The sequence below is a fragment of the Brachycentrus maculatus genome, unplaced genomic scaffold, assembly GCF_059751285.1.
Source record: "Brachycentrus maculatus isolate JH-2025_06_01 unplaced genomic scaffold, ASM5975128v1 h1tg000023l, whole genome shotgun sequence".
Classification (NCBI taxonomy): Eukaryota; Metazoa; Arthropoda; class Insecta; order Trichoptera; family Brachycentridae; genus Brachycentrus; species Brachycentrus maculatus.
Genome location: NW_028280777.1, coordinates 279,229 through 307,198, shown reverse-complemented (window position 1 = coordinate 307,198; position 27,970 = coordinate 279,229). Strand labels below are relative to the sequence as shown.

The window sequence follows — 27,970 nt, the reverse complement described above, 5'->3', positions numbered from 1 at the left end:
AAATGTAAAAACAATACTTTCTGCCCTGTAGCGAGTAAATATTAAGTTAAAATATGCCGCTTTTGCTGGGATATAGTACGTTTTCTGGGCATTCAGAAAACATGCACAACTGATAATTGACGATTTTTGATTTATGACGTTCTTGAAAGGAGTGAGCGATATATTTTACGGATAGGATATTTCAGGCACCTACGATTATAATACATAATACGTTGTATTAATAAATCATCCATGGGTTGAATAATTCAATGTCTAATAGAATAAATAAAGAATATTGATGGATATTATTTTGAAAAACCTACGAAAAAACATGGTAAAATATCAGTCAGTATAACTGTTTTTATTAAGATATTGTTTGATTTGTAGAACTAAATATTAAGCTTGACACAAACTTTAATAAGTTTTCTCTCTTTTTTTGTATATTAGGTTGAAATGGTTAAAAACCATCAAAAAATTATGCAAAGAGATCTCCACCGACAAGACACACAAAGTGGCTTGGTGGGTCTCTACATTTTTTTTAATATGTTAAAAACTGTTCTTTAAATTAGGGCATAAAAAAATCTTTGTCAAACACAAATAATAAATAAATGGCTATTTATTTTACCTTATCATACAATTGTTTTATAATGTTTTGAATAATTTGGTATCGCGTTCCTTAAGAAGGAATAAACTTTTTTTACAAGAAATTTTAAGATATAAAGTAACAAGCTCAAATTAATCCCTTTTTTCTAAACTTCCATCTTGAGAATTTCCTTTGGCAAAAGCAACACGCCTTTTTCTTATCTTTCTTCAAATCTTTTTCGTGTTAAAATACATTTAAACTGTAAGAATTGTAATAAATTGTTAAGCCTAAAACGTACATTAGAAGTTGGTTGGATTTTTATTACGTTTTTCCCCTTTCGTTTAGCGTACTTAAAAAGTTATTTTTATTCTACTACAACCTCCAACACACATCGCTCACTCCTTTCAACAACTTCATATATCAAAAAAACTTGATTTTTCAGGAGGTTTTTTTTGTTTTTTTTTGTTTTTTTTTTTAATTTTATTTATTTATTTTATTTTATTTATTCGGGAATTGTACAGCTAACATATAACAAAAAAGATATAAAACAATAGTTACATTAACAATAATAAGCATTACATTACATTAACAAAAAATAGTAACGTTAAAAAAAAGCGAATTAAACAATTCCACATTTATGTTATAAAACTATTAAAAAACATTCAGAGATTAAACAAAAAACAAATAAATATCAATAATTTTAATAATTTAATAAAATGTATTAAAAATAAATATCAAGCCACTTATTGAACTTTTTTACTTTACAACAGATATTTTTAGGTAAAAGCAGAATGTTTTTTCTTCATTTGAAAAATATTTAGTATATTTAAAAAAATATAAATAATAAAAGAATACCTTTTCTTCAAAATGCAAAAACAGCACATTCTGCCCTGTGGCGGGTAAATATTATATTAAGTTAATAATATACCGCTTTTGTTGGGATATAGTACATTTTCTAGGCATTTCGAAAACATGCACAGCTAAAAATTTACGATTTTTGATATATGACGTTGTTGAAAGGAGTGAGCGACATGTATTCACAAGTACATACATAGATGTATGTAAATATTTACGTTAATTCTTTACTTTCGTGTTTTAAAATTCACCATGTATGTAGTCTTAGGTTTAATTTTTGACTAGGTCAACATGAAACTAAGTGGATTTTGTACCTTATAATGTTTTATAAGTTAGCTTGAACCTGGGTTAACTAAAATCTTAGGCATACTCTCCACCTCAATTTATTGTACAAACAAATTAATCCAAGGCTGCACTCCTTGTTTCATTATTTCTGCAAAGAAAGAGGGGAACAGTAGTTATAAAATTAAAAAAAAAAATAACTAACTGACCATTACGCTGCTTCTCGCAGCGGTAGGCAGAGAGAATAGAATGCCATATCACGCGATGTATTGAAAAATAAGTTTTTTTTTTAAAAACAGTTTTGAAAAAAAAGTTTTTATATTAAATTGAGTTATTGTATTTTATTGAGTAAGAAGTTAAAAAAAATTGATAAAAGTATTTTATCAATAAAAAATTAAAAACAATAAAAATGAAATATGTTTATATATATTTTTTTTAAATATGCGCGGAGATGCGTCTGGCTCCTCGCGCAGCTGACCGTGTACTCAATTGTATGTAAAGGAGTACCTTTTTAAACAGCTTTGCATAAAATATAATATTAACGAAAAATTAAATTCCAATTAGAAATATTACATTCAGTAAATACAATAAACCCCCCTATAACGCTGAGATAGGTACCGCGTTATCGGAATGAACATTATAGAAGGTAAATGTTGTTTCAATTGTATTTCAAATTAATAATAATTCATTTCAGTAATTTCCGCTGGTTTAAATGTAAAAATACAATTTAAAATATTAACCCCCTATAACGTTCCCCCCGACAACGCTGTATCCATCTCAATGTTATAAGGGGGTTACTGTAAATCAATATTTACATTTGACATCTCAGCATAAGTATTTCATATTTCAGGCCCGTGTTTTATTATTTTATTTCTTTCAGCAGCGGTACAGCGATTCTTTGGAACGTATTTTAGACGTGAGTCTTACATTTAAAATACACAATGTTTCGTGACTAATAACCTAATAACTAATTCATTCTTTGTCGTGTTTTGTTTTGCTGTTCTGTGATAACAAATTAACCATTTAAAAAAAAAGTAAATTATGAAATTCACACATAATATCTGATACCAAATAAGTACCGGACGAGCGTATAAAAATAAAAATACGATATTATCAGAAAGTTTTGCGTTTCAATATTAACAAATTTATTTTAAGTAGATTTTATGATTTAGGGGTATAGGCTATCAATATTAAAATACGTATAATGCGTTGTGCTTGATAAATTATTTTAAATGAATTTTTCTAGAAACGTTGTCGACTATCTCTAGAGTGAGCATTAAAATCGAAATCATGTATTATGTTCGTATTTTTGTTTACGAACTTAAATCTGATGAAGGTAGCTGTTTTGGTTTTTGTCAAGAATTATCAAATTTCCTCTTTCCCTTAATTAATAGCAGTTTTTAAATATCACCAGTTTTTCTTCATTGTTAGTTATAAAGCGTTATAAATGATTCTACTTACCCTTATCCGCACCCAATAGTTCATAGAGCACCGGTTAAATAGATGCAATTTTATTATATTGTTTATTATACTAAGGTATCTGTAAGGTATCTGTCCGCCTCCGTGATGTAATGGTCAGCGTGTTTAGCTACCGTGCTGGAGGTCCCGGGTTCGATTCCCAGGGGGGGTGAAAATAAATATTCGTGATTTTACACTGTAATATTTATTTCATATTACCCTGGACTGGTACCTGAAGCGCAAGAGTGATCACCTTGCCTTCATGTAATTAATGATCAAGATAACACTGCGTCCATTTGATGCAGTACCCTATGCACCACTGGGTGCGGAAAGGGTTATAAATAATATTAAAGTAAGGTGATCTGTCCTGAGCTTCAGGTACCAGTCCAGGGTAGTAATAAATAAATATAGGAGTGAAAAATTGCATATTAATTTTGATTCCCCCTGGAAATTGAACCCGAGACCCACATTATGGGAGCCAAATTTGCTAACCACTACACTACGGAGATGGATAATAACACTACCTGTAACGTTCCGTCTACATATCGGACTGTGAGAACATCTTGCGACAGAGACGACGCTCTACAGTGTACAATGTCGAGTTTAGACGATTACGACAAAAGTGCATTTCTTAAGTACGATGGCAAATACAAACTGCCTCAACTGTTTCTAGTATTATAAAAATCTCTGTTAAATAATTTAAAATAGAACTCTGTACGTCAATCAAAGTTTGACAAACAAAATAGGTCACACCTCCGAATGTCATTCATCCGACACTAATTTATTATTCCTCTGACGAAAACTTCGATTTCTCAATGTCATTTGTCGTTTTGCTTGATTTTTAAATTTTTTTACTGGAAAAATTATTTCTGAAAAACTGAAAATGATTGACAGGGTTCACGTTTTCAAGGCAACTATGAATATTTAAAATATAATGATTTAAACCTGAGATACAAAATATTTTTGAATACTACGAATAATCTAAATTTATGATCATATTAAATATTTTTACACACAATGTGATTGAGACGATTATTATTATTTATAATACTTTTGTTTTATAAACGTCATAGCGTCTTGGCGTCATAGAAATGTAAACACATGGTAAAGTACAGGTTGCACGTGATCTTGCTACCATTCAACTCGTTCTAAATTGCAATTTCAAAATCCAAAGTTGATCACACTCATATGTGTAGCGAGTAAAAAAGGATTGATATGAATGTGGTCGAATATTCATTGATTTATTTAAAGATGTGTACTGTTTTACTCATTTAAAAATGTTTTAATTGTTTTTGGAATTGTCGCTGAAATTGGAGATATGAACAGTGATTTTTCAGACTATATCGATATTTAGAATATTTTTCTAAGTACTCTTTGTACAAAAAATAATATTCGCGTCAATTGTGAGTACAAAAATATAATTCCTATACGTCTAGAATAAATAGACTTATTAATTATTTACATCAATTGGAATTACTGCCTTTGTAGAGTTATATCTCTACCAATTTCATAATAACTCGAAGACGGAGAGCATTCTACATCAATTTTTTTAATTAATTTTTTTAAAACCAAAATCTAATGCCCATGCGACATGCTCACAAAATTAAGGTTTTGTATAAAAATTATGTATTCCTATATTTCCTATGTACGATACTATCTTCTTAATAGTTAATATTTTTCGAAAAAATATTAAGTAATAATAATAATTATGTAACAATAATTCTGCGCTATATTTTGTATAATTATAAATAAAATTCACAGAAGGGATCATAATATAACCAAATAACGCAGAAAAATCTAGATATTTCGCAATTTTTAGTATTTCATGTATTTTCTTAAATAATTAAAGAAAACACTTCGTTTTTTACCACTTGAGTTTTATTATAGACTACATGTTTCAGAAGCTAAACTTCCATCATTCAGGTCTGTATAATAACTAAAATATAAAATATAAAATTGTTCTATAAATAAGAGGGGAAAGTAAGGGGAAGGGGTTAGTCAAGGAAACAAAATGATGGAAGTTTAGCTTCTGAAACATGTAGTCTATAATAAAACTCAAGTGGTAAAAAACGAAGTGTTTTCTTTAATTATTGTAACATGTCTTACCACAAAGTTAATGCCGAAACAATAAATAAAATATTTTCTTAAATAAAATAGCTCTCAAAATTTTGTTACATCATGAGCGATATAATAGTTACCTACTGTTGAAAATTTATTTTCTACAAAGTTTTGATCATAGTATAATTTCTTCTCAATTTTGCGCCTGTTCGCATTCAATATTGCGAACACATGTGCTTCGTAGACCAATTACAGGGCGTTAAAGGTTAAAATTTTAAAGTCTAATAGCTTTTCCAAAGTTTAGACAGATGCGAAAGTTTACTTTGGATGAATTATGTGAACTAAAATATTCAAAATTGATAGCAATATAGAGTAAGTACTTTGAATGTGAAACTTGAATGTGAATATCGTAATTAATTTAAAATTAATGCATCAACTTATTTCTAATCCTACGTTTATCATTCTTGACAGAAGAATTTAAAAAAATGCTTATTTTAATATTTTCACTGATAATGAGTCTTCATATGAAGTTAATAATTTATTACACAAACTTTATAAACAAATATACGCATTCACAATAAAATCATGTAATAAAGCTAAAAAATTCTTTAATTTTGTGCAATAAATGCAAGTATGTACTCCTACAGAAGTTAATGTACTGTTATTTACTGTTTTGGCATTCATTTTATGGAATAACATAATCATTTAAAGTGCAAATTGAAATGACGTTTTCAAAACTAATCATGGTCGCATTAATAAACTCAAAAAGGGGTTTTTAATTTCTATATTAAAATCAATGTACATTTTTACCATAATTATAAACAGTGTTACAAAGTAATAAAAACTACCGCTGTGGAGATCATGAGTTCGATTTCCGGGAGGGTTCAAAAAATTATTAGTGATTTTTCAGAATATTATTTGATAATACCCTGGCCAATCCAAGACCGAAGGGCTGATCGCCTTTCCTTTGTGTATTCAACTATAGATCTAATACTGTTTCTATGCACTATCTCTGCACTATTGTGTGTGGATGAGTATAAAAAAATCCCTTTAATTAAAAATATCCTAGATTTTTTAGGAGCAGTTTTAATTAGATTTTCTGAGCGTGCGTATGTTCACTGTGTGTATCTTTAACAGGTAAAAAAGTTTCGAACATTTTAATACTTTTTATATATGTTAAAAAGTTAATCAGTGCATTGGGTAATATATAACTGCTTCCGATGGCATTTTTTAGATTCTAAAAAAATGTCGGCATTATTCGCTTACATAAATATGCCTCCTGTAAAATTGGTTTTAATTCAGATATGACAGTTCGTCAGAAGAACGATGATATTTGTATGTATGTATGTAAGTGAATTTCTTTTTGATTTTTTTCTTCTCAGTAATACAAGAAAACTAAATACCAAAACATCAAACAGACGAGTCCAGTGCTGGAGCTACATTGATTGCATAAACATCCAGGCACTTGCTTACAGGGGAGGAGAGAATAATATGTGTTTTAATTTACGTACTTGTATATTGCCGTACCTTTTCAGTGAGTGGCGGGGCTTTAGAACCGGCGAATCATTTACGTAATCAAATTGAATGAAATTCAAAGGTTTCAAAGCGTGTCTATTTAAACAGTATCTAAACACACTTACGGTGCTAAAATAAAAACGCGCGCTCCGGTGTAGGGCAGTCACTACACAATATAAAATTAGCGATTTAAAATCGGAAAAATTAATTACAAATGAAGTAAAAAATTAAAATAATTTAGATTACTTTGCTGAAAACATAAAAAAAAACATCTGGCAACGCTCATGGAACAAGCGTAGGTCCACTCTAGTTGCAAGCCCAAGAGCTACTGCTGACTGCCGCCAGTCGCTAGCCGGAGGAAAAAAACACGACTGAGAACATTGAGCTTTAAGCTCCTCGTGCTTGCACAATGCACAGTGCAAGTATGCGAAGTGAGATGCAAATATAGTGTCGCGCTTTCCGCACACTCTTCACGCGCTGTTCATACGTGAATTTGTTTCCGATATTCACAAAATACCTCCGATCTACCCGATAAATTCTGATTATTATTAACATAATTTTTTAAATCAATTCGTAAATATGTTATGGAGGAATACCTTAAATCGTAGCCCTGTATTTATTATATTTATAAAGATATTGATGGTTATTAGAAGTAATTTGTACAAGGTACTCAACACCGGGAAGCGAGGGTTAAGTTTCCATATGCCTTCTGTATTAATTGAAATGTCCTTATCGGCTTACGTTTTTGCTTCGCCAAACACGAGGCTAGTGTGAATGCTTGGCCGTGTTTCAAATTAAATGGTATTCCTCTCTGAAGAATGTGGTTAATTAATGTTTAAAGACTCTTCACAAACTAATATATTGCTGTTTGTTTTGGCGTGAGTGAATTTCAGCGCCATTTATTTGCCATGCATTATTTCACAAAGACAACCGGCTTGTACGAATTTTAATTGCTTCCTTGTTATTCAAACAAATGTATTATTTTGATTAATGGAAAAGTTTATTTATAACACGATATTCTGAGTATTTTTAGCTTTTTTCAGTCGAAAATACAGGGAATACAAAATATGTAAAACATGTATCTATACGGTATGCCTATAACCATTAATCATTATTTTATTGCCGAAAAATAAACTATTTGTGTTATTTGGAAATAAAAAATACGTAAATGTCTTACTTTTTATTTAAGACCCATAGGTTTTTTTTACAAACAATGTATACATTTATTTAAATCACAATTTTAAACATATTTCAAACATTTTTTTGCAGAGACCTACTAAGCCACCTTGTGTGTCTTGTCGGTGGAGTTCTTTTTTCATACATTTTTTATTGTTTTAATGATTTTAACCTAATATACACACAAAAAAGAGAGAAAAATTAAGAATAAGTATAAACATTTAACAATTTTCATAAAATCAACTCTTGATCATTCACCCATTCCTTTATTTTGCCGTACGCACTCCCTATCACGCACATAAATATGGCCCAAACACGAGTTCGTCGTAATCTGTTGTATGACAGCTTCCCTAGTTGTGCATATCATTTATGCACCTTGTCATACCATGTGATGCCATCATATTTTTATGTCAGAACAGCGGTATCTTTAGAGTCCAGCAAATTAATGTTTATATCACCAATTAATATCACTTCTCCTCATTTTAAAAAGGTCTCATTTTAAAAAGTAGGAATCAAGTTGTGGAAGAGTATGCTTGAATCTAGAAATTGTGGCTTAGAGTCCATGACACTAACCATGGAACTCCAAACCAACTCAATACATGGAGTTTAAAGTAATATTGTTATTATGATATTCCGCTATTGACCCTTATCTGCACTCAATGGCGCATGGGGCACTGCATCTTATCGATGCAATGTTATCTTGAAAAACGTATCGCTCACTTCTTTCAAAAACGTCATATCGCTCACTCCTTTCAAGAACGTCATAAATCAAAAATCGTCAATTTTTAGTTGTGCATGTTTTCGGAATGCCCAAAAAATGTACTATATCCCAGCAAAAGAGATATATTTTAAACTTAAAATTTACCCGCTTCAGGGCAGAAAGTGTTGTTTTTGCATTTTGAAGGAAAGGTATTGTTTAATACTTTTTGTAAATATTGTAAATATTTTTGAAATTGAGAAAAAACCTTCAGGTTTTACCTAAAAAGATCTGTTGCACAGTAAAAAGTTCAATAAGTGGTTGGAAATTTATTTTTAATGCATGTTATTATATTTTTAAACTTGAAAAACGATCTCCTGAAAAATCAAGTTTTTTTTTTATAAATGACGTTCTTAAAAGGAGTGAGCGATATAGTCAGCGAGATAAATAAAATAAAAAGTATTGAAAATAAGTATCAAGGCACTTATTGAACTTCTTACTGTGCAACAGATCTTTTTAGGTTAAACCTTAATGTTTTTTTTCATTTGAAAAATATTTAGTATATTAAAAAAAATTAAAACAATTCCTTTTCTTCAAAATGCAATACTTTCTGACCTGTAGCGGGTAAATATTCAGTTAAAAATATGCCGCTTTTGCTGGGATAAAGTACATTTTCTGGGCATTCCGAAAACATGCACAACTGAAAAAGGACGTTGTTGAAAGGAGTGAGCGATATACGAGTTTGTATGTTTTCGTAATACATTTAACATTACATTTAACATTAAATAATAAAACGATATTAAAGAAACTAGATTTTTTTTGGTGTACCTTTAAAATTTCTTGATCTGGTGGGTGTACTTTACGGAAAAAGAAACAGAAACAGAAAAAGTTTACGGAACACTGTCTTACATGATAGTTTGATACCTTGACGAAATATTTTCACGTTCTTGGCATGCGCATTTGTTCAAATGACTTTTGAATATTGATGAAGTTACATCTGCGAATACATCATATCAATTCGAAGTTTGTCACGAGGTTCGACTTTTTAGCATAAGTATGTACATCGGCATCTACAATACATAAGTAACAGCGCGATGTGACCTCACAGGGTGAATAAAAACACCCTTCCACATGTTTTATTTATTAACTAATCGTCAAACTTTTCTGGTTAATAAATACAATCACACTAAAGCAATAAATAAGATAAAACTAAGAAAGATGTGTTGAGATGGTTTGGGCACGTGAATCGGATGATTATAGAAAGAACATTTAAATTTTTTCAAACCCTTATCTGCACCCAAATGGTGCGAAGGGCACTGCATCGTATAAACGGAGTGCTGTCTTGATCGTTAACACATGAAGGAAAGGTGATCAGTCCTCCGCTTCAGGAATCAGTTCAGGATAATATTGAATAGATATTAGAGTGAAAAAATCACTTATATTTATTTGACCCCCCCCCCTGGGAATCGAACCCGGGACATTCAGAACGGTATCCGAGCGCGCTGACCATTTCACTACAGAGGAGGACATTTACAGGAAGAAAGAACAGTAAAACAAAATTATGAAGCGAATGTGGTTGGAGATAGAAGCAGAGGAAGACAGAAGAAAACTTTTCATGATTAAGTATTCCAAAAACTTGGACATAGTCAAGTCAGGAGCTGGAATAATCGCCGATCATGTAAACGGATATGTATGAAAGTGGAAGGGGGAGAAGATTGCTCTATAAACAGATTAGTTCGGCGTTCTATTCTTTCTGTCTACCCTTACGGGGAAGCAGCGTGATGGCTAGTTAGAGATTTCATTTCTTCCTGATATAATATAAGGGTATATTTTTTTTTTCGTTTTTTACATTGGCATTAATTGCTTTAAATTTTAGTCTTTTTTTATTCATAACAAAATTACACATTTGATCCAATATTTCTCAATTTTTAAATCTAACAATGTCCAAAATTTATTTGTTCATTTATTGATAATTTACTCTCTCACCATGCAGTTTTCAGTTTGCAATTATGTGGGTACCAATTTTCCTACCGATGCACCCACCAAAGTCAATATGATATTCAAATTTAAAAATAAAACCTGTTTTGAAATATCACCCCTGTTTAACTAACTAACTAACCGTCACGCCGCTTCACCGCATGGGTAGGCAGAGAGAATAGAACACTCCACCACTCTGTCTTTGCAAACATTCCTTGACTCTTCTACGTTCATGCATCTCCTCATACACGCCCGCCGGTTGTTTCGACTCCTAACCTGACCACTTTCAAGTATTTGGCATACCTGATCGTACCAAGTTTTTCTCGGTCTTCCTCTGCTTCTTTTTCCAATTACATTCGCTTCATAAATTTGTTTTACCGTTCATTCCTCACTCATTCGTTCTACATGTCCAAACCATCTCAACACACCCATCTTAATTTTATCGAAAATGCTTGTCTTAGCTTTGCATTCCTTCCTTATTTCACTATTCGAACATCTCTCATACATCGTTTTGTCGCACATTCTTCTGAGAGATCGCATTTCGACTGCTTTAAGTCTACTTTCATCCTTTTTTTTGCCAACTCCATGTTTCTCTTCCATACACTAGGGTCGGAACCAGGACTCCGTTGTGTACTGCCAGTTTAGCTTTCGCTGATAGGTTTTTATTTGCTTTAACTGATTTCAGTGCACCATGCACCCCTGTTTGTATTAAAGTAATCGCATTTTCTGATCACGGGACTGTTTGATGGTCGCGTATTATTACAAAAGGCTCGTGATACGTTTATCACCCCAGTAATGTGTGGCGACTGACGACAAATACATTTGCAGGGGAAAGGCGATTATGATATTCTCGGCACGCGCCAGATATTGTGCTGCTATACGTAAAGTCGTGACGTGACGGAGTAAAACAATTGATCGTCTTTAGTATTTCTCCGCGCCTGCAGGGGTCGTTAACTAATTATTAGTTTGTATCCCCATTTTGTGTTTAATTATTTATTTACTTGGGAATTATACAGCTTAACATCAAAGTATAAAAATAATTAGATTGACAGTAAGAAAAGCTAAATAATTCCACATAAATGAAATGAATACTTTATTATATATTTAAAGAGAAAGGAGAAATCAGGGTGGGTTTGTGCGAGCGTAGGTACGTGTTAAATGTATTATTTAAATTATAATTAATTGTGAGTAATAATTCACAAACAAGCTTTTTTAATACAGCGTTATCCTTTAAATATTTTCGCTAAAAAATTAAACGATATTTTTATTTAGTTTAAGAAGTTAAGAAAAATATACATGATAATATTTTTTTATGTGTACCCAATAAAAAAATATTATTGTACTTATTTTTTTCTGATTAAAAGCGTTATTTTATTTTATTCTTTGTGTCCACATCCTTATTTACAAATCTGGGCTCACAACTACATAAGAGTTATATTTACATGTTGAAATCTCAATAAAGATGGATAAGAATATGGAAGTCTGAGTGTTTACAGGGTTTACGACTGATTTTGACTTAATCTTCAAAATGAAAGATCTCTAAAAAAATACAAATTCAATGAAATTATGATAGTTAAAACAGTTCTAACATTGTAATAAGGTTCTTTTTTAGAAATTTTAAAGTAAGTTTTCATACAGATAAAGTATTGCCCAATATTATCTCCGTTTTATTATGCTACATTTATATTTTCACCATTTTTTGTTAAACCTAAAATGATTGTAATTGACTTGCTGGAAAAAATTTATAAAAATGATTGAAAAATTCGTGTTTAATATAATTTAAGAAATTGAGTGTCGCCATTTATGTACATTAAACATTGTCATAAACTCCTTTCAACAACGTCATATATAAAAAAAACTTGATTTTTCAGGAGATCAGGAGATTTCGGAGATAAAATGTATTAAAAATATATATCAAGCCGCTTATTGAACTTTTTACTGTACAACAGATCTTTTTTGCTAAAACCTGAATGTTTTTTCTCCATTTGAAAAATATTTAAACAATATCTTTTCTTCAAAATGCAAAAACAACACTTTCTGCCCTGTAGCGGGTAAATATTAAGTTAAAAATAAGCCGCTTTTGCTGGGTTAGAGTACATTTTCTGGGCATTTTAAAAACATATAGAACTGAAAATTCACGATATTTGATATATGACGTTGTTGAAAGGAGCGAGCGATATGTGTTTTCTTATCAATTAAAGATAAATGAAACTGCAAAAGAAATGTCTTCGATTTGAGAACCAAAGTTTTCAATAACCTCCCTACAGATATATAAAAAAAGAATTATTAAAGTTCTTAAAAAAAAGTATTTTATACGTGTGACTTGATAAAAAAAAACACAAAAAATAATTTAAAAAAAGACTATTATATCATTAATTAAATACAAACAATAAACTTTGAGTGTAAGTCCCTCCCCAGGCATACCTTTTTGTCTTTTTTGGAGTGGCCCAGCGTACCTATATAAGATAAAATAAACTAGAATAAGATATGTTTAAAATAGAAATGTCTAGTAAATGAATTAAATCGTTATATTTTTTCTTACTGTTTTAATAGATTTATATTATCCACTGACACTTCGTGATGGAATTGCATTTTTAATTTATTATTAGATTAAAACCAATATTTTTAGCTTTTCCACTTTTTTATTTGACCAGCGACCGGGTTTCGTCGTTACCGACATCATCAGACTGGTCCAGTCCAGACAGGAGCAGTCTGATGATGTCGGTAACGACGAAACCCGGTCGCTGGTCAAATAAAAAAGTGGAAAAGCTAAAAATATTGGTTTTAATCTAATAATAAATTACTGTTTTAAATTAATAAAAAAATAATTAAAGATATTACTCTTCGCCTTCATCACTTAAAAAAATTGATAAAGTGAAAATAGATTGATAATGTAATAAATTTAAATGATTGTTGTGTAAATTTCTTTATAGGTACTTGGTTTTTTCAATACAGTTGACAATACCTGCGTTTACCCACGCCCCGTGTATTGACCGTAGAAAATGCGTGAATGCACTTTGGAGCTCTTTCGAAAACATTCACGTCTCTTCTTTAGATCCAGGTACCTACACAACATCGTTCCACGATTATCCTGTATTTCTTGTTAGTTGTCATCAAGTCCTTGTACGGATCGCTAGATGGCGTCTTAATCGAACTGTTAATTTTTTCAAATGAAAAAAGTGAGAGTACGAGTGTTAAATCATAGCGACTATTTAATGTATTATAATTACTATTATATTGTTGCGTAATAATTTCAATAGTAAAAATGTTTTGTGATCGAATATAAAATATTTTAAGGTTGTTTTTTTAATACCCGTTATTCATAATTCACATAAAAACACGAGAATACGCAAGTTCTTGAGTTCATAACAGTCAACCTAAATATAAAGGGAAGTTACTAACTGAACGTGTTGATCGGGAGTCGGGTTATAGTCGCGGACTCTGAATCAGAGTTTCTGGGTTCGAACCCATTCGAGTATTTGAAATGCTTGATGATGCTAATTTTTGTCTTAAGTCTTCCTCTGCTTTTATTACCAACCACATTTGCCCAGTTAATTTGTTAACTGTTCTTTCTTCACTCATTCGTTTCAAATGCCCAAACTTTTTTAACTAACCTTTCTTAATTTTATCGATATGACGATTAAATATTTTAATTTTTAAGCGTGTATAATACGTGATGTAATAGACTAAACATAATATTAGGACACAAATCACAGCTTAAATTGCGTGTCGTTGTTCTCATTAGTTTTTTAATGATTTCACTAAAAACACGTAAAGAAATATAAAATAAAAATCGTGCGTTTGAATATAATACTTTCGTGTTGGATTATTTAACAGATAGACAAGGCAGATACTTCATTATTCCTTAGAGGAGAAATAACGACATTTTGATGCAAATAACTTTGAAAGTTTAAGCTGAAATATTCTAAAAGCGTGAATTTTAGCTTACAGCTATGTGATAAAGCATTGCCTGCTTAAATGTTATAGCGTGTCGAATTATTCGCGTGATTAAACTATTTCACAACTTTAATTTTAATAACTGGTGCCATGTGTAAATTTGTATATTACGTAGTTACGTTTTCCTTATTTGACGTCGAAAAAGTTTATTATCCAATTTATGACTTAATCTCTTGAGTGGTGTATATTTAAAAGTATTGTGATTCGAGATCTGTGCAATTATGTTAAAGTTTTGTTCTCCGGCTGGAAGGCGTAAAGAATTTGAGGTATAGTTCTTAATTACATAATATTATCTATTAGTTAAGTACTAATTAATTGAGTACCTACTAATGCATTATTTTTTTATGATTAGTAGGTGCATTTGACTAATTTCTATTTACCTAAAATACATATTAACTGACTTGCATATTATCCAATGCAGTATTATTACACAATCAGATGAAATTGATTAGCACATTCTTATTTTTTGATCATACATACTTTTTTCACTTTTATATTAACAATGATGTATCTTAATTTGGTTTCCAGTGCCGAGGATCCATTTTATAAAATTTGTTCAATAAAATAATAAGCTGTTTTAAATTTCATTTAACATATTAAATACCACGTTTCCTTAAAGTCTATTGTGTCACGTGTTTCGATACATTCAGCAGCATTATCAAATACATTACATATGATGTTTAATTATGATCCTGAATATATCGAAGCACGTGTAACAATTGATTTTTTTAAAGTAGTATCTTTCAAGTAAAATTTCAATTAAAAATAAAAATATTTTTCATGATTGTCTGATTTGAAATGTCGTATTGTAAAGTAAAATCGGCGTTTAAAAATTACACGAATTGCAAAAACAAAAGTTTTTTAAGAGATTTTATGAAATAACGATATTTACTAAGTAAAATTTAAAATAATTTTCTAAACACTACATAGTTAAAATATTATCTTCTGTATGGAATCCCAGCTTTGGTAAAAAAAGTTCAAAACACTTCAGCCAACGATATTTTTAAAAATTATATTAATTATTTATTGTTAATTTGTTTGTTTTATTTTTATTCACAGGTCAACCCCGGAAGAAAGGCAGCCCTTTCTGGCATAAGGGAAGGTGACGTCATATCTTCAATAAACAATGTTCCCGCCAAGAATTTGACGAATGCACAGGCGCACGCGATGCTCAAGAACTCGGGAGATATTCTGAAACTTGGTCTAAACGAGTAAGATACAAAACTAACTTATTCTCTGAACTAAAAAACAGTAAATGTTTTGATTGATATATTTACAATAAATACTTTGAGTGTGTCCTTAAATCTTCACGAATTGTGGTTTTTCTCCCTTAGGAGTTATTTATTTTATGCATCTCAAAAAAGATGAAGAATATGGAAGTCTAAGTATTCACAGGTCTAATGATAGTTAATATTCCGGTTTTATTGTGATTACCATATACCCATGATTGACCACTATAGTATTCAAAAACGATTATTATTTTATTTATTTTTATTTATATAGACAATAAAGGTCCGAAATTAAGCGCAATTTTTTTTTGTAAATTGTAATTTTTAGTTATGGTTATGATGAAAAATAAATAAATAAATTGAAGCGTAATTAAAATTTCTGAAATTTAAGTAGCGTGTTTGTCAATCGTGGTATGTTTCACGTGTATAAAGTGACCACTCAAAGCAGCCTATGAGAGACTGTAAGCTTTGTACACACTCAGGCCTCTAGTAGAGATATTCGTAATCTATGTAAATATAATATATAAGTAATTTATATTTGAAGCACTAACATTGTGATTTTCCATTTTATAATTAAAATGTAACGTTGTTTTAAAATCACTATGAATATATTTTTTTTGATATTTTTTTTGATACCATATTATTACCCTTTTACTCCCTTCCTCACACACACACACTCACCACTCTCTTTTCATATTTTTTCTCTTAATGTTTTTAATAGTTAATATAATAATAAAACCCTTATCCGCACCCCAATGGTGCATAGGGCACTGCGTCATATAAACGCAGTGTTATCTTGATCGTTTACACGTGAAGGAAAGGTGATCAGCCCTCCGCTTCGGGTACCAGTCCAGGGTAATATTGAATAAATATTACAGTGAAAAAAATTACTTATATTTATTTTACCCCCCTTGGGAATCGAACCCTTGACCTCCAGAATGGTAGTCGAGCACGCTGACCATTACACTACGGAGGCGGACAAATAATAGAATTTTTTAATAGTTATTTTAACATAAATATGGAATTGTTTAATTGGCTTTATTTTTATTAATTTAACTATTTTTAATATACATTTTTAAATGTAAAGCTGTAATATTCCGAACAAATTAAATAAATAAAATAAAATAAGTAAATGAAATATTTTTTGTGATTTTTAAAATAAAGTTACATTTTAATTATAAATACCATATGTTCAAAGCAAGTGCTCAAAAGTTTTTCATATAATGGCTTCATCGAGAATTTGAATATAATAATGAATATAATAATTAATTTGAATAATAAGAATTTGAAATATAATAATGAATATAATAACGGTTTTTTAGTCTTCTTAAAAATAAACTCCTCTTGAAACTTCATAATGCCTAGTCTAGTACTAATTGAGAACATCAAATTAATGAGCGAAGCGAACCTTTGACATTAAACTTAACCTTTTTAATCTAAGATACAAATCTTATTGTAGACTACCGTTCTTAAGTACCGTGAATAATCTTGGTGATTAGACATTATAATAATTCTGTATATTAGACACAACGTGTATTTAACCACTCCTAGTATTTAAAACTGCGGAGACAAAGAAAACGGGTTTGACTTAATAATTGGATTTTTTCAAATTAAAAAAACAATATTCGTTCCTTTGTGCAACTATCCGCCTCCGTAGTGTAATGGTCAGCACGCTCGGCTACCGTTCTGGAGGTCCCGGGTTCGATTCCCAGGGGGGATAAAATAAATATAAGTGATTTTTTCACTGTAATATTTATTCAATATATACATGGACTGGTACCTGAAGCGGAGGGCTGATCACCTTTCCTTCATGTGTAAACGATCAAGATAACACTGCGTTTATATGACACAGTGCCCTATGCACCATTGGGGTGCGGATAAGGGTTTTATTATTATTATTGTGCAACGTGAAGGTGAATTAATTTTTTTAACCTGTACTAAAGAAAGTAAATTTACGCTTTTTTATAAATTTGCTTTTCTTAATACATAACAATTTTTTATCGGAACCAAAATACTTTTTTTCCACTTTTTTATTTATTTGATTTACCGTAGAACAACTACTACTTGAACTTTGATGTGTTACTTGAGCCCAGTACAAAAAAAAAATCTGTATTAGATCTACAATAATGAACGTATCGTGACAATAAGTGTCACCTGCCAGGAAAACAAAGAATCATGTCGATACGGTCATTAAAGTTCGTTGTAGACCAAATACAGATCTAAATACTTTTTTTGTACTGGGCTCAAGTAACACATCAAAGTTCAAGCAGCCCGGTTCTACGGTACTGGTCGGGTTTCGTCATAAGCGACATCATTGCATAAAATTCAAGGTGAAGATTTGATTACATAAAAAAATACATTTTTAAAAATTACCAAAATAAATGATAAATGAATGAATTTATTTTTAATTTATTTTTTCATTAAAAAAAAAACTTGGTTTTGTCTAGCCTTCTACCAGTCGATAATGTCGATTTGAATAAAACCCGGTTACTGGTTAAATAAAAAAAATTAAAAATTATATAGTGTATGTGTTGTTTTCTTATGCCAATACTGTAACTTTTTTTACATAAGTGACCGCCATAACCCCGTCTCCCCCTAAATCTACATAATATAATATGTGCATAAATCTCCGAGAGCTAAGTAATCGTTACCAGGAAAACGAGGATTGTTACTATGTGCTTGCGGGTATAGGCTGGCATGTATTATGAGCATGAACACTGAGCATTCGACATAGTTAATTTGTCAACCCATTGTATGCGGCTTGCGCTAGGCGAGCGGAAGTTGTTGCTACTCCCAGGGAATAAATAATCGGTTAAATGCCAAAGCGTCACACTGCACAATGTAGTCAGCACCACCCAGTATACAGGGCTGTGCCAAAAGATAAAAATAAAAATAAAAATTGAATCTCTTGAACCCTATCCTCACCCAATAGTGGATTTGATCGAAGCAGTTTACATTCCATCGTCTTTCAAAATGCCTAACGTCTAAATAACTTTAGCTACGGCTTATATAACATAGTTTATCATGTTCCTACACACGCTTTAGCTTTATAATTTTTTTAGTCTATTCCTACTTGTGAGTGGGTTTTCTCTTTATGTTTAAAGTAACTATAATTTATTCCATCTCCGTGGTGTGTTAGCGAGTTTAGCTACCGTGCTGGAGGTACCGGGTTCGATTCCCAGGAGAGAGGTTGAAAATAAATATTAATAATTTTACACTCTAATAATTATTCAATATTACCCTGAAGCGCAACAGCGATCATCCTGCCTTAATGTAAGTAACGTTCAAGATATAACTGCGTTAATACTATACAGTGCTCTACGCACCATTGGGTTTGGATACGGGTTAGTAGAATAATTTAGATTTAAGTTTTGTACTGACATTTCTTGTTGGAACTGCATTTTATATAATAAAATAACAACGATTTTTCCATATGTATTTTAATTAATGGTGATCGGATTTCGTCATTACCAACATCACCAAGCTAGCAGGAGGCCCGAAATTGAATTCAATTTAAATTCATTGAGTAAGAAAATTCCATTTTTAATTAAAGTTTTACTCGGTAAGTAACAATATTTAAAAAAATCTATTGTAACACGTGCTTCGATGCATTCATCATTTTCAAAGGCCATAATACGGTGTTTGAAAATTATTCGGAATGCATCGAAACACGTATCACAACAGATTTATTTTTGGATGGTATTTATCAAGTACAACTGAAATAAAAAATGGATACATATTACCACAAAGTGACTGCCGAATCAATTAATGAAACATTAAAAATTCCAAATAGAACATGATAAAATACGATGGTGTCTTTAATGAATATGTTATGAACTCTTCTATCCAATCCTCTCTGCGGGTGATGCTACGTGCGTAGGTACTCAGTCACGGAACTTTCTTCTGTGACTGACTTGAGATCCGACTATCGTGTTGTGACTCCTCACGTGACCCTTTGTCTTCCACTCGCCATGTATGACAAGTCGCTCAGTTGAGTTATGGCTCCTTAAAACGCGAACGAAGAATTTTACCCTCCGTTACAATTGACGAAAGCTTTTTTCCTTGCAATAATTTGTTGAGCCAGCATTAATTAAAATTAATTTTTTTTTAAACATTTGAATTTTCGGCAACCTTGATTAACTGAATGAAAGGATCAATAAATTACACTTTTTATAAAACTGTACCCAAGTATGATTCTAAACTCAATAAGTGCTGTCCCACCATAGATAAGTTAGCTGAAAATATATTAGACACTCAATGGATATAAACACTATACCAAAATATTTTTGATGTAAAATCCATTGATACAAATCAATCTTTAGTCTCCTAAAGGAACAAAATCATGTAATCATAGTTACCCTATAAGACCACGGGACTTGTTTCAATGTACTTTAATACGGGGCTATCGTAAAATGTACGATTATAAGAAACTCGAAACAATTTAGACAAATGTTTACTAAAAACATTTAAAAAATAGGCGTAACAATTTTTTTTAAGATCTTTATATAAAATACGAAAATAAAATATTGGTAAAAAATTTAAATAAACACTAGTTGTCACTACATTCTTTACGTGTGTTGCCACAGCGCTCCCAACAGATTACATCTATCGTAAACTTTACGAATGTCTCGTAATCGAGGGTTAAATACGTTATTTTTGCAATTTTCAAGTTGGTGAATAAATGCTAAAATTGGGGAAAACGAATGCTCCATTTCGTTCATATTTTTTTTATGTATCTTCATTTCATTTATGTATTAAGAACGATGGAATACTTTATATTATTTTTTGACATCTCAACATAGATAAAGAAGATTTCTATTGATTCCAGCACTATGTTTCGAAATTAAACAATATACATATATAGAAGTTCCAGATTTGTGAAGAAGTATTTGGACACACTCAAAATGTTGTACATAAATTAACTGGTCAAATTATAAGCTAAAATAATAAAATGAAAACGATATTTTCTGGCGTTTCTCGTGTGTGTGATTATAATCCAGGATTCGGATCACACATACTAATAAACTTCCAAGAATTTGAGTAGTGTGATTGTCAATTATGGGTAGAATTGGTGAATGCTACACGTGTGGAAAGTGATCTTTTAAACCAGCCTATGACGGTCGTAAGCCTCGTAAATGCCCAAACTTATTCATTTTCATCTTTGTTGAGATGTAAAACAATAATATAAAATAACTTCGTTTATTTCATAATATATTTTTTATGTATATCTTTATTTCATTTATGTATTAGGAACGATGCATCGTTTTTAGTTTGAGGACATCCAATCCAAGTAAGTCGAAAGTGTTTGCAAATCTAAATTTACTCAAAAATCCATCAGAAAATACATATAACTACATATAAGTAAATGCGAGAGCGAACAAAAAGCAATGTTTTTTTAAATAGCCGTTTATGTTCCTATTTAATTTTTGATAATTTTAATAATAATATTGTAGCAATATGCTTTGTTTGGTATATTATCTTTATACCAAATACATTTTTTTAAATTAAAAAAATGTGTTTTATTTTTTTACTGCAACAAATTTAAAGGTGTTTTTCATATAATTTTCACTTTTTCCTAACTTTCACTACACGAAACTAAAGCCTACTGTATGCACTAACTTGTTACCAAATATAATTTAAATTGTTCATAAAATCATTTTTTTATGCCAATAATAATCTTATCAGTATTAAAGTAAAACCAGATCGGTCATATTACACACTGTGCAATGGTTTAGTTTATAGTTCATGGAGGTCGCTTCAAACTGGATCAACAATCTAGGTTCCAGACATGTTGTTCATGCGATGCTTAGCTTTACATTCTATATAAGGACTTCTCGTTGTCTAGGCATTTCAGGTTTCCGTCTGTTTGGGATACGCACTTTATAATACACAAGCATACGCATACGTGACTGCTTTTAAGAAACGTCTTTGTGTATCCAATCACTATCATGATAAATCGTGGGTTTGTCCAAATCAATGTTCACAAATCTGGGTTTCTCCACGTAAGAGTTATTTTTAACTAACTAACTAACCAACATGCCGCGTCCTCGCAGGGGTAGGGCAGAGAGAATAGATCGCCACACCACCCTGTCTTTGCAAACATTCTTCGCCTCTTCCACGTTCATCCATCTCCTCATACAAACCCGCCGATTATTTCGACTCTTAACCTGACCACTTTCAAGTATTTGGCATGCCTGATCGAGCCAAGTTTTTCTCGGTCTTCCTCTGCTCCTTTTTCCAATTGCATTCGCCTCATAAATTTGTTTTACCGTTCTTTCCTCACACATTAGTTCTACATGTCCAAACCATCTCAACACACCTCTCTTAATTTTATCGATAATGCCTGTCTCAGCTTTGCATTTCTTCCTTATTTTACTATTCGAATATCTATCATACATCGTTTTGTCACACATTCTTCTGAAAGATCGCATTTCGACTGCATTCAGTCTACTTTCATCCTTCTTTTGCCAACTCCATGTTTCACTTCAATACATTAGGGTCGGAACCAGGACTCCAGGAGTAATTCTACATTTATGTATTTTGACATCTCATCAAGGATGAAGAAAAATATGGACGTCTAGGTATTTACAGGGCCCACGACCCGGCTGATTTAAGTGATCACTTTAAGCATGTGTAACTTTTACCGTTCTACCCATGATCGACAACCACACTATTGCAATTTTTTAAACTCATAATTTTTATTTCATTTCGTAGAATGATCAACTTGAATGAAAATTTTGTGAATGTTACATGTGTATAAAGTGATCACTAAAACCGATCGTAAGAAAGCCCTGTATATGCCTTCGATATTAATATGGCTTCCGTATTCTTCTTCTTTTAGGTTTATATTTCAAAATGTAATAATATGATAGGTATGTAGTAAATGATGTGATTGTATGGACTAAGAAACAAATAATAGATGTAGGTTTTTTTACTGAGATATTCCTTTGTATGCTTCAAACGAAAACAATAAATTTTTGACTAATGCAATATTGTAGCCACCTTTATAATAAGGTAAAAAAATTAAGTGAACGGTCACATTTAATTTATCTAGAAGTTATTAAAGAAAATTTGTTATATAACATTTCTTTTTTGCAGAGATTCCGTTGGATCACCTCGAAGAAGAAGCGTTGGAAAATCAAATGGATTAGAATTGAAGAGTAAGTTCTTTTCAACCACCAAACATAAAAATGTTTTATGTTTTAAATTTTAAATATAAAAAACAGCACATTTAATTGTTTTTTTTGCAGGACCGTCCCAACTAATTGCAGAAGTTCAAGGAAGAACAACTCCTCAGACACCAGTGTTGACTAGACCTGAACCAAAACCATCCTTGCCCACGACACCTAATATAGACCATCCTTCTCAACCAGCTATATCCGATCATCCCTTTTCTACATTCTCTTCTAGTAATAGCCATTTTCATGAGATCCCTCCTCACACTTCAACTCAGAGTATTTCCCAAGGCAGTAAACTAATACCTACTTATGCTTCACCTTTATCTTCTTCTAATCTTAGCTTAAATCGATCAACCTCACCAAAATATTCTTCTCTATCGTCACAACACAACGGTTTAGGTCAACAAATATCTCCATCAAAATATGATCACTCTTCTACTACAGTTAGATCATCTCCGTTTGATAATGAACCAAATATTTATTCATCTTCTCAAAATGTATTATCGGATTCGAAACTAAGTCCATCGTCTTTTACTGGTAGTCTTTCTTTAAGATCTCCATCAGCAGCAGGATATTCTCCAAATAAAAGTAGTGTTTCTCCTATTAGGAAAGTTTCTCCATTCGGATCTCTAGAATCGACTTCTTTAGTCAAATCATCTATTAGACCAAGTATTACAATGCCTACTATAACCCCTCCAACTATCTCATTTCCTGCGTATTCTTCGAGTGAAACAGATTGTAATAGAAAAAACTCTCAGCAATATAACGCTCATAATATTCTAAACACCTCTACATCCTCTCCGTTCCCAACATCTCTAAAAACATCTCCCAACTCAGCATTTTCTAATATGGATACGAATCTAACACACACTAGTTTAGGATACATTCCGACTTATAATACCGAATTGACAAAAACGTCTCCACGTTCGCCGATGAACTCGTTACCTTATATACCCGGAAACGATCAAGCGTCATCTACGAATATTTGGTCAAAAAGTTCAGTTGCTTTGCCAGTTTCTTCGAATTCGCCATTTGCTACAAACAATGGATACTCAATTAACACCTCTCATACACCTTCAAAAGATTTAGTACACAATCAATTTTCGTCGTATTTTCCACTTAGTAATAATTCCTCTCTATTAACTAATTCTTATAAGTCTTTAAATACAACAGCATCTACCTCACCTTTTGCTTATCCTAATACTCTACCTACTGTTAATTCTGCTCCAATATCCTCTACATTTCCCTCTGTGACCAGTAGACAAACTTCTCCGTTTAATTCGGCAAATATTTCTAATAATGGACAGAAGACTCCGACGAACGCTAAAAGCTCCCTATCTTCAATTCAATTTCCTCACTACCTTTTGTACTCTACTCCAACTACTACCATCAAATCTACAAATCCTTTCATCACGAACGAGTATTTGGTGACGAAAACGGAGATATCGGAAGAGTCCATAACGGAAACTGAGGAAGTGACAACTACTAAGAAGATGTCTCTGAATGGATACGAGGAACCATCTTCGCAGGCTTTTGATAAGGCTTTGAGCGCATTAAGAATGAACGGAGGTTGTAAAGGTAAGTTTTTTGTTCTTTTAATAAAAAAAAACTAATATTCCTATGGACGAACTTGTTTCACAGTAATAATAAACTAAAGTTTGGTTTCTCTAACCAACTTCCGTATTCGACTTAGAGTTAAGAGTTTAACCATTAAAACTGTACATGACAAAGTTTCTGCTTTTAGTTGTATTTACTTGCGTGTTAACGTTTACTTGAAATGTTTTCATTCGGAACGTAATAAACGATATTTTTTTTACATTTGAATTAATGAAAAAAAAACGGGAAAAATAACTTAAGAAACATGAGTTCGATTGCGAAAATTTTTTTTTGTTGATGTTTTTAAACCAGTACTTTATTATTATTATTTATTCAGATAGTATACTGTATTTACTGTGCAGTATCAGATACTGTATTTACACTACGGATATCAATATACATTATAGGCTTTCTCTCCTTAAAATATAAATAAGAACTAATTCTGAATGAATCTCTCCTACATCTAATTAGAAAAGGCTTATATGCTTCACAAAATCTCAACTAACGGCAACACCAAAAGCCAAAATTTTACATCAATCAAAATTACAAGTAACATATAAAAGGCATCCAACAACAGCGCATATTACAACAATTTTTTTGTTAAAAGTGCAACATTGTTTTTCAAAAATGTGCAGAATTGTGAACGTTACACTGGTGTATAAATTGATCACTTAAGCCAGCCAACTTGTGAGCCCTGGAATACTAAGACTTCCATTTTCATTGCACCTCTAATCCTTGACATATACACTGCAATTTATTTTATATTTTAGTTATTTTAAATGCATGCCAGGAATTCAGAAGGCATGTGTGTTTCCAGCCGTGCACCAAAGTGCACGTAGCATCGTTAATAATTCTAACCGGTTCTAGCAATAAGACAACGTGTGCTATTTAATTACGTACAATATTTATTAACAAAGTGTGACCAATGATACTAACGACCATTTAAAATTTAATATCAATTAATTTTGTGTGATCTCATCTTTGACGGTTATTATAGGCCCGGTATTATTATTAACAACATCTGCTATAAAAAAATCTACCGTGTTACTACAGATTGGTATAACAGTATTTCTAAATATTTGGAATTGAAGGTGAAAACCATTTTTAACTGAATTCAGGGAAAAACACATATTCTCACACATTGATTAATTTCTTTGATTTATTCGACAGTCTCTTTGTGGTCTATCCATTTTTAATTTAAATTTGAATTATTAAACACCGTACGGTTTTTGATGGAATGCATCAAAACACATATCATATACTTTATATATACATATATATATATATATATATATATATATATATATATATATATATATATATATATATATATATATATATATATATATATATATATATATATATATATATATATATATAGGGTCCGCCATCTAAAGTTTTTTTTTTCAACTAGTGCTTATTTCGTGAATGGTAACACTTAGCTCATGTCTGATTTGACAGATAATTAGTTTTATCCTTCCGCTGAGCGAATATGGTTGTGTATACGCTTGAACAACGCTGGGAAATATTGCGACATTACTTTGAAAATCATGGTAATGTTGCAGAATGTGTGCGAAAATTGCGTACGGTTTTTGGAAGAAGAGAAGCACCGTCAGCTCCGTATGTTCGTTATCTTGTGAAAAAAGTGAAAGAAACTGGCATCCTCATCGATAAACCAAAGCGTGAAAAGCCAAAAACAGTGCGTACACCCGAGAATATCGATGTTGTGGCAGAAAGTGTGCGTGAAGCGCCATCAACATCAATTCACCGTCGTTCTCAACAATTGAACATTTCGGAGACATCATTGAGACGAATTTTGCATAAAGACCTTGGTATGACGCCATACAAAGTCCAATTGGTTCAGGAGTTGAAGCCAACTGACCATCCAATGCGTTTTCGCTTCGCTGAGTGGGCCTGCGATCGACTTACAGAAGATGCCGATTTTGCCAAAAAAATCATCTTTTCGGATGAAGCTCATTTTGATCTTGGCGGGTATGTAAACAAGCAAAATTGTCGTATTTGGGGCACAGAAAACCCGCACGCATACATTGAAAAGCCGGTACACCCAAAACGAGTCACTGTTTGGTGCGGATTTTGGTCCAGAGGCATAATTGGGCCATTTTTCTTTGAAAATGAGCAAGGAGTGGCCGTTACAGTCAATGGCGATCGTTATCGGGCCATGTTGAACGGATTTTTGTTCACAAAAATTGAAGAGGAGGATATTGGCAACATTTGGTTTCAACAGGACGGCGCTACGTGCCACACAGCCGAAGCTACACTCGATGTTTTTTATAGCATTTTCAAAAAAAAAAAGTTATTTGGCGGACCCTTTATATATATATATATATATATATATATATAGATATATATATATATATACATATATATATATATATATATATATATATATATATATATATATATATATATATATATATATATATATATATATATATATATATATATATATATATATATATATATTTAAACCTAACCTAACCTAACCATCACGCCGCTTCCCCGCAGGGGTAGGCAGAGAGAATCGAACGCCACACCACTCTGTCTTTGCAAACATTCTTTGCCTCTTCTACATTCATGCATCTCCTTATACATGCCCGACGATTATTACGACTCCTGACCCGGCCGCTTTCAAGTATTTGACGTACCTGATTGTGCCAAGTTTTCCTCGGTCGTCCTCTGCTTCTTTTTCCAACTACATTCGCTCCATAAATTTGTTTAACCGTTCTTTCTTCACTCATATGCTCCACATGTCCAAACCATCTCAACACACCTTTCTTAATATATATATATATATATATATATATATATATATATATATATATATATATATATATATATATATATATATATATATATATATATATATATATATAGATATATATATATACATATATATATATATATATATATATATATATATATATATATATATATATATATATATATATATATATATATATATATATATATATATATATATATATATATATATATATATATATATATATATTTAAACCTAACCTAACCTAACCATCACGCCGCTTCCCCGCAGGGGTAGGCAGAGAGAATCGAACGCCACACCACTCTGTCTTTGCAAACATTCTTTGCCTCTTCTACATTCATGCATCTCCTTATACATGCCCGACGATTATTACGACTCCTGACCCGGCCGCTTTCAAGTATTTGACGTACCTGATTGTGCCAAGTTTTCCTCGGTCGTCCTCTGCTTCTTTTTCCAACTACATTCGCTCCATAAATTTGTTTAACCGTTCTTTCTTCACTCATATGCTCCACATGTCCAAACCATCTCAACACACCTTTCTTAATATATATATATATATATATATATATATATATATATATATATATATATATATATATATATATATATATATATATATAATATATT

General features: G+C 31.4%; 1 protein-coding gene across 4 annotated transcripts in view; it reads left to right on the top strand.

Moving 5' to 3' along the window:
* LOC148313087 (uncharacterized) overlaps positions 1–27,970 on the top strand; it is a 225,759-nt gene that overhangs the window by 17,254 nt on the left and 180,535 nt on the right. For 3 of the 4 annotated variants that reach the window (XM_088268233.1, XM_088268208.1, XM_088268216.1), the window contains exons 3-6: positions 2,583–2,615; positions 15,597–15,748; positions 22,865–22,926; positions 23,017–24,522. In XM_088268233.1, the coding sequence (XP_088124359.1) occupies positions 2,583–2,615; positions 15,597–15,748; positions 22,865–22,926; positions 23,017–24,522 (1,753 nt within the window). The remainder of the gene's footprint in view (positions 1–2,582; positions 2,616–15,596; positions 15,749–22,864; positions 22,927–23,016; positions 24,523–27,970) is intronic. The other variant, XM_088268225.1, reaches the window with a different exon arrangement.